Source organism: Hyaena hyaena, unplaced genomic scaffold, assembly GCF_003009895.1.
Source record: "Hyaena hyaena isolate Hyena2069 unplaced genomic scaffold, ASM300989v1 scaffold_637, whole genome shotgun sequence".
Classification (NCBI taxonomy): domain Eukaryota; kingdom Metazoa; phylum Chordata; class Mammalia; order Carnivora; family Hyaenidae; genus Hyaena; species Hyaena hyaena.
Genome location: NW_024081260.1, coordinates 79,695 through 93,405, shown reverse-complemented (window position 1 = coordinate 93,405; position 13,711 = coordinate 79,695). Strand labels below are relative to the sequence as shown.

The window sequence follows — 13,711 nt, the reverse complement described above, 5'->3', positions numbered from 1 at the left end:
TCCTGCAAGATCTCTGGCCACAGATTTGGGTCTACATATTAGAATGCTACCATTGTGTAGGTCCTGGTGTTTGGCATGGTCTTCTCCCCCCACCCACCTTTTTAAAGTTTATTTATTTATTTTGAGAGAGAGAAGGCACAAGTGAGGCAGGGGCAAAGAGAGAGGGAGAGAGAGAATCCCAAGCAGGCTCCACAGTGGCAGCACAGAGCAGGACGAAGGGCTTGAATTCACAAACTGAGATGATGACCTGAGCCAAAACGAAGAGTCTCCTAACCACCTGAGCCACCCAGGCGTCCCTGGCATGACTAATTTAGTTTTGTTGTGCCTTCATTTAAAGGAATGTTCTGAAAGCGCTGTCATGTATTGCTCAGGCCATTTCCACTTCAGAGCTTAGCTCACCTCCTCTTGTGGCGGACCATTCACTAGTGTTGATGATCAGCCTCTTTACCTGAATCTTCTCCCTTCCACGCTGTAATTATGGTTACTTCCCAACAGAGGCCCTTTTTCCTTCATCCCCATTGCCATAGACGAACCTATTTATCAGCCTCCAAATTCTGCTCTTCTGGTTTGACTTTAGCAGTCAATCACTGGGGGAAGAGGCAAATCCTGTCTCACAGAAAGCACACACACAGTGAAGACCATATGTAGGACAGAAGTCAGAGAACAAGAGAAAAGAGACACTGGCCTTTCAGTCATTCATCTCAATATTTTTTATTCAGTGTTTTTCATGTTTTGCTATTTCTTTAGCATTTCAATAAAAATTTAAGTTCTTTACATTATTAGGTTTTCCCTCTTGTGAATTCTTTGGTGTTGACGAAGGTGTGAACTCTGACTGAAGGCTCTCCCACACTCACTGCATTCATAGGGTTTTTCTCCAGTGTGGATTCTCAGGTGTCGAATGAGGTGTGAACTCACTCTGAAGGTTTTCCCACACTCACTACATTCATAGGGTTTCTCTCTGGTGTGAATTCTCTGATGCAGGATGAGATGTGAATTCAGGCTGAATGCTCGCCCACATTCTTTGCATTCAAAGGGTCTTTCCCCAGTGTGAATTCTCTGGTGTCTAATAAGATCTGAGTTTCCCCCAAAGCCTTTCCCACACTCATTACATTCATAGGGCCTCTCTCCAGTGTGGATTCTCTGATGCCTAATAAGCTTTGAGCTGTGTCTGAAAGCTTTCCCACATTCATTACACTGGTGGGTTTTCTCCCCACTAAAAATTGCTGCTTGTTTAATATGGTTTGGGTTCTTGAGAGATTTTCCATATTGGTGAATTTTTTCTCCAGCATAAATTCTTTGATGCTTAATAAAATCTGAATTCCATTGGAAACTTTGGTCATAGGTACTGTGTTTACGAGATTTCTGGTGTGTAAATTCACTTGAGTTCAGGTTTAAGCTTCTGTCACATCCATCATGGTTTATTTCACCTGTAAGTGTATTTTTGTGGGTAAGGATTTTACTAAAACTTCCATCCTTAGCAGATGATGATCTCTGAGACCCTTCTGATTCTTTCTCCCATTGTCTCTTTAACCTGCCTGCAGACTTACAGATATCTTCAGGCTCAGCAGATCCTTCTGACACAAATTCTGAAATTCTTCCCGATAGAATTCTCTGTGATTCGATTTTGTCATAAATGTCCAACTTTGGCATGGATCCATTGTTTTCACTCTCATTATCTAAAATAATGCAATGAGAAAGTGGTAAATATCTGTTTGCTGAGTTGGAAGAAATAGTCAAGACTGTTGCATATTGGTACTTCACTTGGCTACTCTGAAAATGTAGCCTTTCAGGGGTGCCTGGCACGCTCAGTCACTTCAGCGGCTGACTCCTGGTTTCGACTCAGGTCATGATCTCATGGTTGGTGAGTGTGAGCCTGCATCTGACTCTGTTGACAATGTGGAGCCTACTTGGGATTCTCTCTCTCCCTTTCTCTCTGCTCCTCCCTCACTTCTGTGCATGTGCTCTCTCTTTCTCTCTCAAAAATAAACTTAAAAATTTTTTTAAAAATTTCAAATGTGGCCTTTCAAATTAAAGGCTTGAAGGACACAAAGGAGAGAAACTGGCGAAAGCAAGTAGAATGCATGTGGAGGGGAAAACCTCCATCCATCTATCCACCCGCCCATTTCTTCATCTTGCATGGCTAATCAAATTCTGTAACCACTTTCTGCTAACTATCCCCTGAATAATCCCCTTCTTTACATTTCTGCTACCACACTCCTTGTCACTACTTTTTACCTAGGAGATTGTCACAGCCTCTGAGCTCTTCTTCCTAATTACTCTGAATATTCTCACCATACTAACTGTCCTTAAAACCCTGTCACCTCCTATACCCTACTCAGAAACTTTCACCCTCTTTTCTTCCACAACTTGCCTGAATTCTCCTATCTGGTTTCCAGAATCCATTTATGATCTTGTCCTCACAATTCCTGCCTGTGGCTCACAAATTTATACTATGTTTATGACCCTATATTATGTATTTTGTCTTTATTGTTGGGTTTCTTTTTTCTAGAATATTCTACGATAGGAAAGGTGGTTAGGCAGTGCTGGTCTTAGCATGGGAGAAATGTATGATTTTGGATAGGATGGATGGAAACTTTTCCAGAACAAACTTGAAAGCAGAATTTCAGTATTTTTTAAAAAATAGACTGTAATGTACTCTTGGGCTTATTTTTGAGTTCATTCACACCTAAAGTGATACTGAGTCCATGAACTTTTTAAACAAATGAGTTTTAGGAGTGCCTGGGTGGCTTGGTCAGTTAAGTGTCTCAGACTCTTGATCTCGCCTCAAGTCATGTTCTCATGGTTTGTGAGTTCAAGCCCCATGTCAGGATCCTGTCTTTCTCTCTCTCTGCCTTTCCCCCTGTTTGCTCTCTATCTTTCTCTCAAAAATAAATAAAAATAAACTTAAAAAAATTTTAAACAGATGAGTTTTAAAATAGTGATGAGTATTCCATGGAGGTGGTCACCAGAAGTATAGCCAACTTCCTATAAAAATGTGAAAACTTTGTAAAACCAAAAGTACAATAAAAAAGACAATAGTGTGGATCTTGTTGTATGCATCTGAATTGTATTCCATTTCTGAGTATATCACTATGTATCTGCTTCTCTATCATTATATGTGCTTCTTTAATAACATGTTTTATTTCTCTTGATGTGTTTCTTCCTCTTATTGTTTCATTACTCATTCTCTGACATTTTCTCACTCATTCATTTTTCTTTCCATTAATTTACTCATACAAATATCCTGTGTTTCGGAAATATTCTGGATAAAAAACAAATGGGAAAATGATAACATGTTTGATTAGGAACCAAATTCTGTGTGTGTGTGTGTGTGTGTGTGTGTGTGTATGTGAGTGTGTGTGTGTGTGTGTGTTTAATTGGCCAATGGCACACAGGAAAAGAGTTCCATACCTCTCATGGGGTAATAAAGGGAAAGATACCTATAGTGACTGAGACTATTCTGAGAAGGCGGATTCACAGCCCCACTCCTTCGGTGACATGAAATGCCTGCAATACTGCTCCTTACCACAGTCCAGCACAAGAGATGCTGAAGAATCACGAAGGGCTTCAGGGTCCATTGGCCAGAACTGGGCACTGAGTGCTTGTCCAGAAGGCACCACCACCTTCCCCCTGAATATTTCTTGTCCATGTGCAAGGACCGGAACCTGAGAAAAATAAAGTACATTTGGGCTTGTAAGAGAATCTCTGTTGGAACTGAACATCCTCCAAACACAAAGAGAACCTCTGCAGGAATACAAAACTGCAGAAGGATGGATTAAGTCCGACTCAACTGTGAAATGTGACAGAGCGCCAGCTGGAGTGGAAAGGAGACATAAATGCTGAAGGAAGAGCCCCTGTAGGTCTCCTTGGGGGTGTTCTATCTCAGGCCTCTTCCTCTCACTGTGGGATCCAGCCCTCTGGAGGTCTTAGATCTCCTGTCCCCGGCATACCTGGACTACTGAGTCATCAATGCCTCTCTCTAGATCTTCCAGTATGGTCACCGCCTCTTCCCCGCTCTCTGGGTGGTGCTCCCGCACCCGGGCCTGGAGCTCGGCGGGCAGGATGGTCAGGAACTGCTCCAGCACCAGCAGCTCCAGGATCTGCTCCTTGCTGTGCGTCTCAGGCCGCAGCCACTGGCGGCACAGCTCGCGGAGCTGGCGAAGCGCCTCGCGGGGCCCGGGGGAATCCTGGTAGCAGAACTGCCTGAAAAGCTGTCGGCAGAGTTCTTGCCTGAGGCCGTCGCTTCTCTGGAAGCAAGTGTCCTGCCTCCAGACAAAATCTTCCTCTTCTATCTTCACTATCAGAAGTCCTGCATTGTCCTGAGGGTTCTGAGCTGTAGCTTTCTTTGATTCTGTCGTCATTTTGGGATGAAATATATTCCCAGAAAATCCACTGCTGCTTTGTGTGAGGTCTTATTTAGTTTCGAGAGCTCTTCTAAAATAAAAATAAAAATATATTTTTATTTATAAAATAACTATTACTGTCTATAAAGATGAAATATCACATTGCAGAAATCATATTTTCCATTACACGGAAGTGTAGTGGGCATTTAGCATATGTATAAACGCTGAAATACTTGTTCTGTGGAGACAACTGTCACATAATTTCTACCTCAAAGCAGCTTAAAATTTAAATTTAAGAGCAACCGCTGCCTCAGTGGCCTCAGACTCATGCGCCTCAGTCTCTGCCACTGCCCGGGTCGCCTGGTCACCACTAACTCTCGGCCCCACCCTGGGCTCTGGCCAGCGAGCACGCCTCGTCTGTGGACAGGGCTACCTCAAGAAACAAGTCAAAGTACACACGGTGGAGAGTCCAAAATACCACTATGAGTAGGAAAATAAAATAACCAAGGTCTCAACAAGAGAGACCAAGACACACCATTTAAGAACACTTTCTGAACGGACAGGCCCTGGACAGTCACAGAGCCTTCTTTGGTACAGCAGCGCTCGCAGGTGCAGAGAGCATAACAAGCTTTTAAAACTAACAACCGACAGAAAACTAACAAAAATGATGAAACAGAAGAACTCTCCTCCAAAGAAATTCCAGGAAAATTGACAGCTAAAGAACTGCTCAAAACAGGTATAAGCAAAATAACTGAACAATAATTTAGAACAATAGTCATAAAATTAATCGCTGGGCTTGAAAAAGGCATGGAAAACATCAGAGAAACTATTGCTACAAAGACTATGAGCTTAAAAATAGTTGTGATGTATTTAAAAAATGCTATAAATGAGATGTAAAATAAAATGGAGGCATCTAATGCATGGATTGAAGAGGCAGAAAGGAGAATAAGTGATTTAGAAGACAATTCTAGAAAAAGAGGAAGCTGAGAAAAAGAGAGATATACTGATACAGGAACATGACAGGAGATTTGGGAGCTCAGCAGTACAATCAAATGGAATAATATCTGTATCATAGGAATTCCAGAAGAGGAAGAGAGAGGGAAAGGTGCTGAAGGAGTCCTTGAGCAATTATAGCAGAGAACTTCCCCAATCTGGGGAAGGAAACAGACATTGAAATCCAAGAGGCACAGAGAACTCCCCTCAGACATCACTTGAATCAATCTTCTGCACAACATATCATAGTGAAACTGGCAAAATATAAGGACGAAGAGAGAATTCTGAAAGCAGCTAGGGAGAAAAGGGCCCTAACATACAAAAGGAAACCTACAGAGTGGTGACAGACCTATCTACTGAAACTTGGCAGGCCAGAAAGGAATAGCAGGAAATCTTCAATGTGATGAACAGAAAAAATATGCAGCCAATAATTTCCATCCAGCAAATTTATCATTCAGAATAGAAGGAGAGATAAAAGTCTTTCCAAATAAACAAAAATTGAAAGAATTCATCACCACTAACCCAGCCCTACAAGAAATCCTGAGGGAAACTCTATGAGGGAAATGTTGCAAGGAACGCAAGGTACAAGAGACACCACCACAAGCATAAATCCCATAAAGGACACGATGATTCTAAACCCATATATTTCAATAATAACACTGAATGTAAATGGGCTGAATGCTCCAATCAAAAGACATAGGGTAGCAGAATGGATTAAAAAAACAAACAAAATGCATCTATTTGCTGTCTACAAGAAACTCATTTTAGACTGGAGGACACCTTCAGATTGAAAGTAAGGGGATGGAGAAATATATATCATGCTACTGGAAGTGAAAAGAAAGCTGGAGTAGCTATACTTATATCAGACAAACTGGGCTTTAAAGTAAGGGCAGTAACAAAGGATGAAGAAGGGCATTATATAATAATTACAGGGTCTATCCATCAGGAAGAGCTAACAATTATAAATGTCTATGCACCGAATATGGAAGCACCTAAATATATAAAACAATTAATCACAAACAGAAACACTCTTACCGATAAGAACGTGCTAATAGCAGGGGACTTTAACACTGCGCTTACAGCAATGGATAGGTCAACCAGACAGAAAATCACTAAAGAAGAAATGGACTTTAATGACACATTGGACCCGATGGATTTGACAGGTATATTTAGAACTCTACATCCTGGGGCCATGGAATTCACTTTCTTCTCAGGTGCGCACAGCACATTCTCCAAGATAGATCACTTACTGGGACATAACGTAGCCCTCAATATATATAAAAGAATTGAGATCATACCATGCACACTTTCAGATCACAACACTATGAAACTCAAAATCAACCACAGGAAGAAGTCTGGAAGACCTCCAAAAACATGGAGGTTAAAGAACACCATACTAAAGAATAAATGGGCCAATCAGGCAATTAGAGAAGAAATTTAAAAATAAATGGAAACAAATGAAAATGAAAATACAACAATCCAAACTCTATGGGATGCAGTAAAGGCAGTCCTAAGAGGAAAGTACATTGCGCTCCAGGCCTATTTCAAGAAATTAGAAAAAGTGCAAGTGCAAAATCTAACAGCACACCTAAAGGAACTAGAGGGCGAGTGACAAGAGCACCCCAAACCCACTAGGAGAAGACACATAATAAAACTCAGGGCAGAAATAAACAATATAAAAACCAAAGAAACAGTTGAACAGAGAACTGAAACGAAGAGTTGGTTTTTTGAAAAAATAAACAAAATTGACAAACCTCTAATCAGGCTTCTCAAAAAGAAAGGAGAGAGCACTCAAATAGACAAAATCATGAATGAAAATGGACTAATTACAACCAACCCCTCAAAAATCAAGCCACTGTCAGGGAATACCATGAAAAACTATATGCCAACAAATTGGACAACTTAGAAGAAATGGACAAATTCCTAAACACACACTCACTACCAAAATTCACACGGGAAGAGACAGAAAATCTGAACAGACCCATAACTAGTGAAGAAGTTGAATCAGTTATCAAAAATCTCCCAACAAATAAGAGCCCTGGGCCCGATGGCTTCCCTGGGGAATTCTACCAGACGTTTAAACATAATTAATACCCATTCTTCTCAAGCTATTACAAAAAATAGAAATCAAAAGAAAACTTTAAGACTCATTTTATGAAGCCAGCATCACTTTGATTCCCAAGCCAGACATAGACCCAGCAAAAAAGAGAACTACAGGCCAATATCCTTGATGAATACAGATACAAAAATCCTCAACACGATACTTGCAAATCAAATCCAACAGCACATAAAAAGAATTATCCACCAAGATCAAGTGGGATTCATTCTTGGGTAACAGGGCTGGTTCAATATTCGCACATCAATCATTGTGATCCATCACATCAACAAAAGAAAAGATAAAAACCATATGATCCTGTCGATAGATGCAGAAAAAGCATTTGACAAAATACAGCATCCATTCTTGATAAGACCCTCGAGAAAGTGGGGATAGAAGGAACTTATTTACATCATAAAAGCCATCTATGAGAAGCCCTCAGCTAACATCCTTCTCAATGGGGAAAAACTGAGAGCTTTCCCCCCTGACATCAGGAACACGACAGGGATGTCCACTCTCACCACTGTTGTTTAACATAGTGCTGGAAGTCCTAGCATCAGCCATCAGACAACAAAAGGAAATAAAAGGCATCAGAATTGACACAGAAGAAGTCAAACTTTCATTTTTCACAGATGGCATGATGCTCTACATAGAAAACTCGACAGACTCCACCGGAAGTCTACTAGAACTAACCCATGAATTCAGCAATGTTCCGGGATACAAAATCAACGTACAGAAATCGGTTGCATTTTTATACACCAACAATGAAGCAACCGAAAGAGAAATCAAGAAACTGATCTCATTCACAATTGCACAAAAAACCATAAAATACCTAGGAATAAACCTAACAAAAGATTTAAGAGATCTGTATGATGAAAACTATAGAAAACTTATGAAGGAAATTGAAGAAGACACAAAGAAATGGAAAAACATTCCATGCTCATGGATTGGAATAATACAGTTAAAATGTCATTACTACCCAAAGCAATCTACACATTCAATGCAATCCCAATCAAAATTGCACCAGCAATCTTCTCAAAACTAGAAGTATCCTAAAATTTGTATGGAACCACAAAAGACCCCAAATAGCTAAAGGAATATTGAAGAAGAAAACCAAAATGTGAGGCATCACCATCCCAGACTTTCGCCTCTACTACAAAGCTGTCATCATCAAGACAGTATGGTATTGGCACAAAAACAGACACATAGACCAATGGAATAGAATAGAGAACTCAGAATTGGACCCAAAAATGTACAGCCAACTAATCTTTGACAAAGCAGGAAAGAGTATCCAATCTAGATGTTAAACAGACAGCCTTTTTCACAGATGGTGCTGGGAGAACTGGACAGCAACATCCAGAAAAATGAAACTAGATCATTTTCTCACACCATACACAAAAATAAACTCAAAATGGATAAAGGACTTGAATGTGAGACAGGAAACCATCAAAACCCTAGAGGAGAAAGAAGGAAACAACCTCCTTGACCTCCACCGCAGCAATGTCTTACTTGACACTTCCCCAAAGGCAAAAGAATGAAGAGCAAAAATAAACGATTGGGACCTCATCAAGATTAAAAGCTTCTGCACAGAAAAGGATATTATCCATAAATCTAATAGGCATTAGACAGAATGGGAAAAGATAGTTGCAAATGACATATCAGATAAAGGGCTTGTATCCAAAATCTCTAAGGAACTCACCAAACTCCACACCCGAAAAACAAACAACCCAGTGAAGAAATGGGCAGAAGACATGAACAGACACTTCTCCAAAGAGGACATCCAGATGGCCAACAGACACATGAAATGATGCTCAGCATCCCTCCTCATCAGGGAAATACAAATCAAAACCACACTGAGATACCACCTCACACCAGTCAGAGTGGCTAAAATGAGCAAATCAGAGTACTCTAGATGCTGGCGAGGATGTGGAGAAACGGGCACCCTCCTTCACTGTTGGTGGGAATGTAAACTGGTGCAGCCCCTCTGGAAAACAGTGTGGAGGTTCCTCAAAAAATTAACAATAGAACTCCCCAATGACCCAGCAATAGCACTGCTAGGAATTGACCCAAGGGATACAGGAGTGCTGATGCATAGGGGCACATGGACCCCAATGTTCAGAGCAGCACTCTCAACAATAGCCAAAACATGGAAGGAGCCCAAGTGTCCATCAACAGACGAATGGACCAAGAAGATGTGGTTTATCTATACGATGGAATGCTACATGGCAATGAGAAAGAATGAAATCTGGCCACGTGTAGCAACATGTATGGAACTTGAGGTTGTTATGCTGAGTAAAATAAGTCAGGCAGAGAAGGACAGATACCATATGTTTGCACGTGTAGCAGGATTAATAGGAACTTAACAGAGGACCATGGGGGAGAAGAAGGGGAAAAATAATGGAGGAGAGGGAGAGAGGCAAACCATGAGAGAGTCTTGAATGCTGAGAACAAACTGAGGGCTGATGGGGAGAGTGGGAAGGGGAAGGGGGATGGGCATGGAGGAGGGCACTTGTGGGGATGAGCGCAGGGTATTATATGGAAACCAACTTGACAATAAACTATTTAAAAAAATAAATTTAAAAACAAAATACTTTAAGGTAGAAACAATAAATATAAAACTTATAACTTTAAGGCAATGCTACATGTTAACATGCCACATGGAATTAAATTATATTTAAGTTAGAAAGACAAAAAGGGACCAGGATAGTTAAATGACAAAGTGGTTCAGAGAGATGGCAGATTCAAAGAGAGCCTAGTAGTTTGTAATGTCCGGTAAAGTTTAATTCAGGAATTAACTTCTCAAGAATGGAAAGGATTTTGAAAGGATGTGGGAGAGGGACAAATAGGAAATCACAAGCATGGAAACAGTCTGAACAACTGGTTAATGGTAGGATCATGTAAGTGTAAAGCAAAAAGTTCAGCAGGTGTGTATAAGGAAATAACAGAGGCAGAGGCAAGGGCCCTAATGTAGAAAGCCTCAAATGTCAAGATCCCGAATTTAGAATTTATGTTTTAGGCAGTAGGGAGCCTAGGGAAACTTCTGAGCAGAAAGACCTGACAAATACTGTTTGTGGAGATTAATATGTTCTTAATTTCTAGGATGGACTGCAATATGGAAAGAGAAACAGAGAGAGGCCACACTTGTGCTCGTACAAGTGTAAGGAAAATACAAGCTTGGAATGAAAATTATCAATCAAAATCTGGAACTAGGATTACTTATAAATCTCTTAAATAAGGGCAATTTTTTCTTTTTTCCCCCCTTTTAAAAAAAGATTTTAAGTAATCTGCAGTGAGCAGGGCTTGAATATACAACCCTGAGATCAAGAGTTGCAAGCTCCCTTGACTGAGCTAGCTAGGCACCACAGGGCAACTTTTCTTGAGAGCCAGAGGCTAACCATTTCTCTCTTTTTTTTTTATGTTATTACCTTTTAATGTTTATTAATTTTTTTTCAAATCCAAGTTAGTTAAAAGGCTGTTTCAATCAATGTTAAGTATTTCCTTCCTGAAAGGTCTCAAATAGGTTTGTTTTATCCCAACAGTTCCTTCTTTACCTTCCCAGTTTCCTGGCTCAGTCGTATATTGGACCACAAAGTTAAATATAATAAGCCTGCACCATGACTTGCTTATCCATCTTCCACAAGTCTTGTTAGTAAATATCATTTCCTCAAGTCTCAGCACACAGGAACGGTCTCGTTTCTGAACTGAAAAACTGAGTAAAAGGAATTTAGCTGTGAAGCCGTAGACTACAGGAGCAGAATGCAAATATCAATCTTTCAGATCCTTCTCCTAAACGTTTCACCAAGTTGATTGCTGATTGTTGCATTGACATGTAATTAACTAAGAATCTGAACACAGGCAAACTCTGGGCTAGAAGTTGTACAGCAATGATTTCCACGAAAGTGAGTTGGTTCCCAGCTGAACTCATTGCCTTATCGTCATGTGGGAACTTTGGTAGGAACACTAGGGACGCTGTGGCAGTTAGTGTGGGTGTACCTGGAAAATCCATATTCTGATGTAAAGCCGTCAGGAATTAAATAGTTTGCAAAACAATTGTAAAGAAATGACATAAAACACACGAGTTAAAAGCAACTACATAAGTTATGTTTCACATGACACACACTGAAATGCTGATAGATGCTAAAAGCTGAGGTACTAAACAAGTTGTATGGGAGAGGCATCAAATATCCCAACGTTTTGGGACAGGCAGACCCTGTGTGTGTTTACATGCAAAGGGTAGGAAACATTTCCTAGAGCTGATGGGGCTTAAACTGGACAATAAAAGATGAAAAATATTCAAAAGGCAAAAAGGAAGGGACAGGAGAAAAGTTTAGGAAGTGGGAACGAACAGGAGATTGACGGCGATGCCAGCTGGCAGCTCGCTCTAATATTCGGAGTGACTAAGAACTCCGCTCCCTCTGCTTAGTAATTTGTCATCCCTGCCCTGAGCTCCTACAGTTCCTAAATCAGAACACCTGTGAATACAAGTCATCATTCTGTATAATTTTCAGCTTTGGCTGTTTCTCTTTATCAACTGGCTGGAACTCCAGTAGGTTAAGCACAACGCGCTATTTTCTACGTTCTCACACTTGTTGATGGAAGGAAAGCCTGAGAAGCCTCTAGACGCTCTTAGGAGTAACTGCCAGGAAAGCAGGCCGGGGTGTGCAGGGGGAGGGGGACAGGGAGGGAAGGAGGTACAGGGCTGAAGGACAGGGAGCGCTAAGCAGCAGGACGGGGTGGGGGGGCAGTGCTCGGCCGCAAAACTGGGGGCTGGGCTAGAGGACCGCTCTCGGTTGGGGGCAGGCCTGGCGACAGGACGGGGCCGGGCGGTGGGGGGCACCCGGCTGAAGGACTGGGGTGGGCTGGGCTGGAGGGGGCTTGGCTGGAGGACGGCGCGGGGGCGGCTCGGCGCACCAGCAGGGGGCGCGGGGGCAGGGCGGGGAGCGAGTGTCGTCCGGAGGCTGGCGGCTGGCTGTCCTGGCCCGGCCGGCCTAGGGGACGGCCTCTGACGATCCCACTGCGTGCCGGACACGTGAGAAACAGCCAACGTCCACAGTGTGGACACACGCCACCAGCACGCGGGGCCGTCCCGCTCCGCCTCCCGCCGGACGTCGGAGCAGCTCCTCCCCGCGGAAAGCTGCCGCCCGAGGCCGCAGCCGCGCTGGCCTTTCCTGCTAGTGACCCAGCCCCGCCCGCGGCGGTGACGTCACACGCGGCGCGGGTAACCATGGAAACCACCGCCCCTCAGGAGGCAGGCGTGAGCAAAGCCCTCCGAACGCCGAGCCTCGCGCCCGCCTGCCTCCCCCTCTCCTCGGGATTCCTCCGCAGTCCTGGCGGGGCTGCTGCAAGCCTGAAGGGACAGTGAACAGACCGGCTGCTTGTAGGGGGCAAAGGGTCGGACCCTCGGGTCCTCCGACCCGGACTCACCTCTCCTACAGGATGGTTCCGATCGGACACTTCCGGTGGGAGGACGGCGCTGCCCCCTCTTTCAAAGCCTCCGTGCTCTGGACGTTGAGTCTGCGCAGAAGGCGGTCGGGCCGCGGACTGCGACTCCCAGAAGCCCCGGCGTCTCCTGCGGCGCTGTGAGTCCGTTTACCCGGCGGCCTCTCAGGTATCCCCGAGGTTACCGAGCTCCGAGATGAGCTCCTCTCGCCCCCGTGTAGCGGGAAACGCGGCCCTGCTGCGCCCGCAGGCCTCGCGCGGCCTCCAGTCGGGGAAGTGGACCCGAAGCTTACGCCGCGGGGGCGCCGCCCTGACTTCACCCCCGCAGAGCCTCCCTGGGCCTTCAGGAGCGCTGGTTTACAAACGGTGGCTGAGGATAACCCTGGCGCACGCGGGGTCTGCGTGCCCTAGAATGTGAACTTATATTTTTTTAAAAAAAGCTTATTTTGAGAGAGAGTGCGAGTTGGGGAGGGGCTTAGAGAAAGGGAGACAGAATCCCCAGCAGTCCCCACACTGACTGTGCAGAGCCCGGCCTGGAGCTCGAGCTCATGAACCGTAAGATGATGACCTGAGCCAAAATCAAGAATTGGGTGCCCAACGACTCAGCCACGCAGGCGCCCCTAAAAAAACGTGAACTCTCTTGAATCCCTGGGCCAATGTGTGAGAACTAGAACTTTGACAGTAACTTACGTTTACTGTTGCCGTTTCACTTGTACTTCTGTTAACACAAATTCAACCAAGTAAGTTTGAAGATCTAATCATCTTTATTAAGCCATAATAAGCAGAGAGGAGCTCTGACCAGTGATAGAAAAACAGAAGGTTTTTGTAGAAAGGAGGCGGG

At 43.4% G+C, this 13,711-nt stretch overlaps 1 protein-coding gene across 1 annotated transcript; it reads right to left on the bottom strand.

The window, feature by feature from the left end:
- Nucleotides 1–722: 722 nt before the first annotated feature.
- Nucleotides 723–13,157, bottom strand: ZNF165 (zinc finger protein 165). Its single transcript, XM_039257568.1, has 4 exons — nt 12,856–13,157; nt 3,951–4,434; nt 3,527–3,665; nt 723–1,676 (listed from the first exon to the last, which is right to left on the bottom strand). The coding sequence occupies exons 2-4, from the start codon at nt 4,359–4,361 to the stop codon at nt 772–774; spliced, it is 1,455 nt and encodes a 484-aa protein (XP_039113499.1). The 5' UTR covers nt 4,362–4,434; nt 12,856–13,157; the 3' UTR covers nt 723–771.
- Between the last annotated feature and the right edge of the window lie 554 nt (nt 13,158–13,711).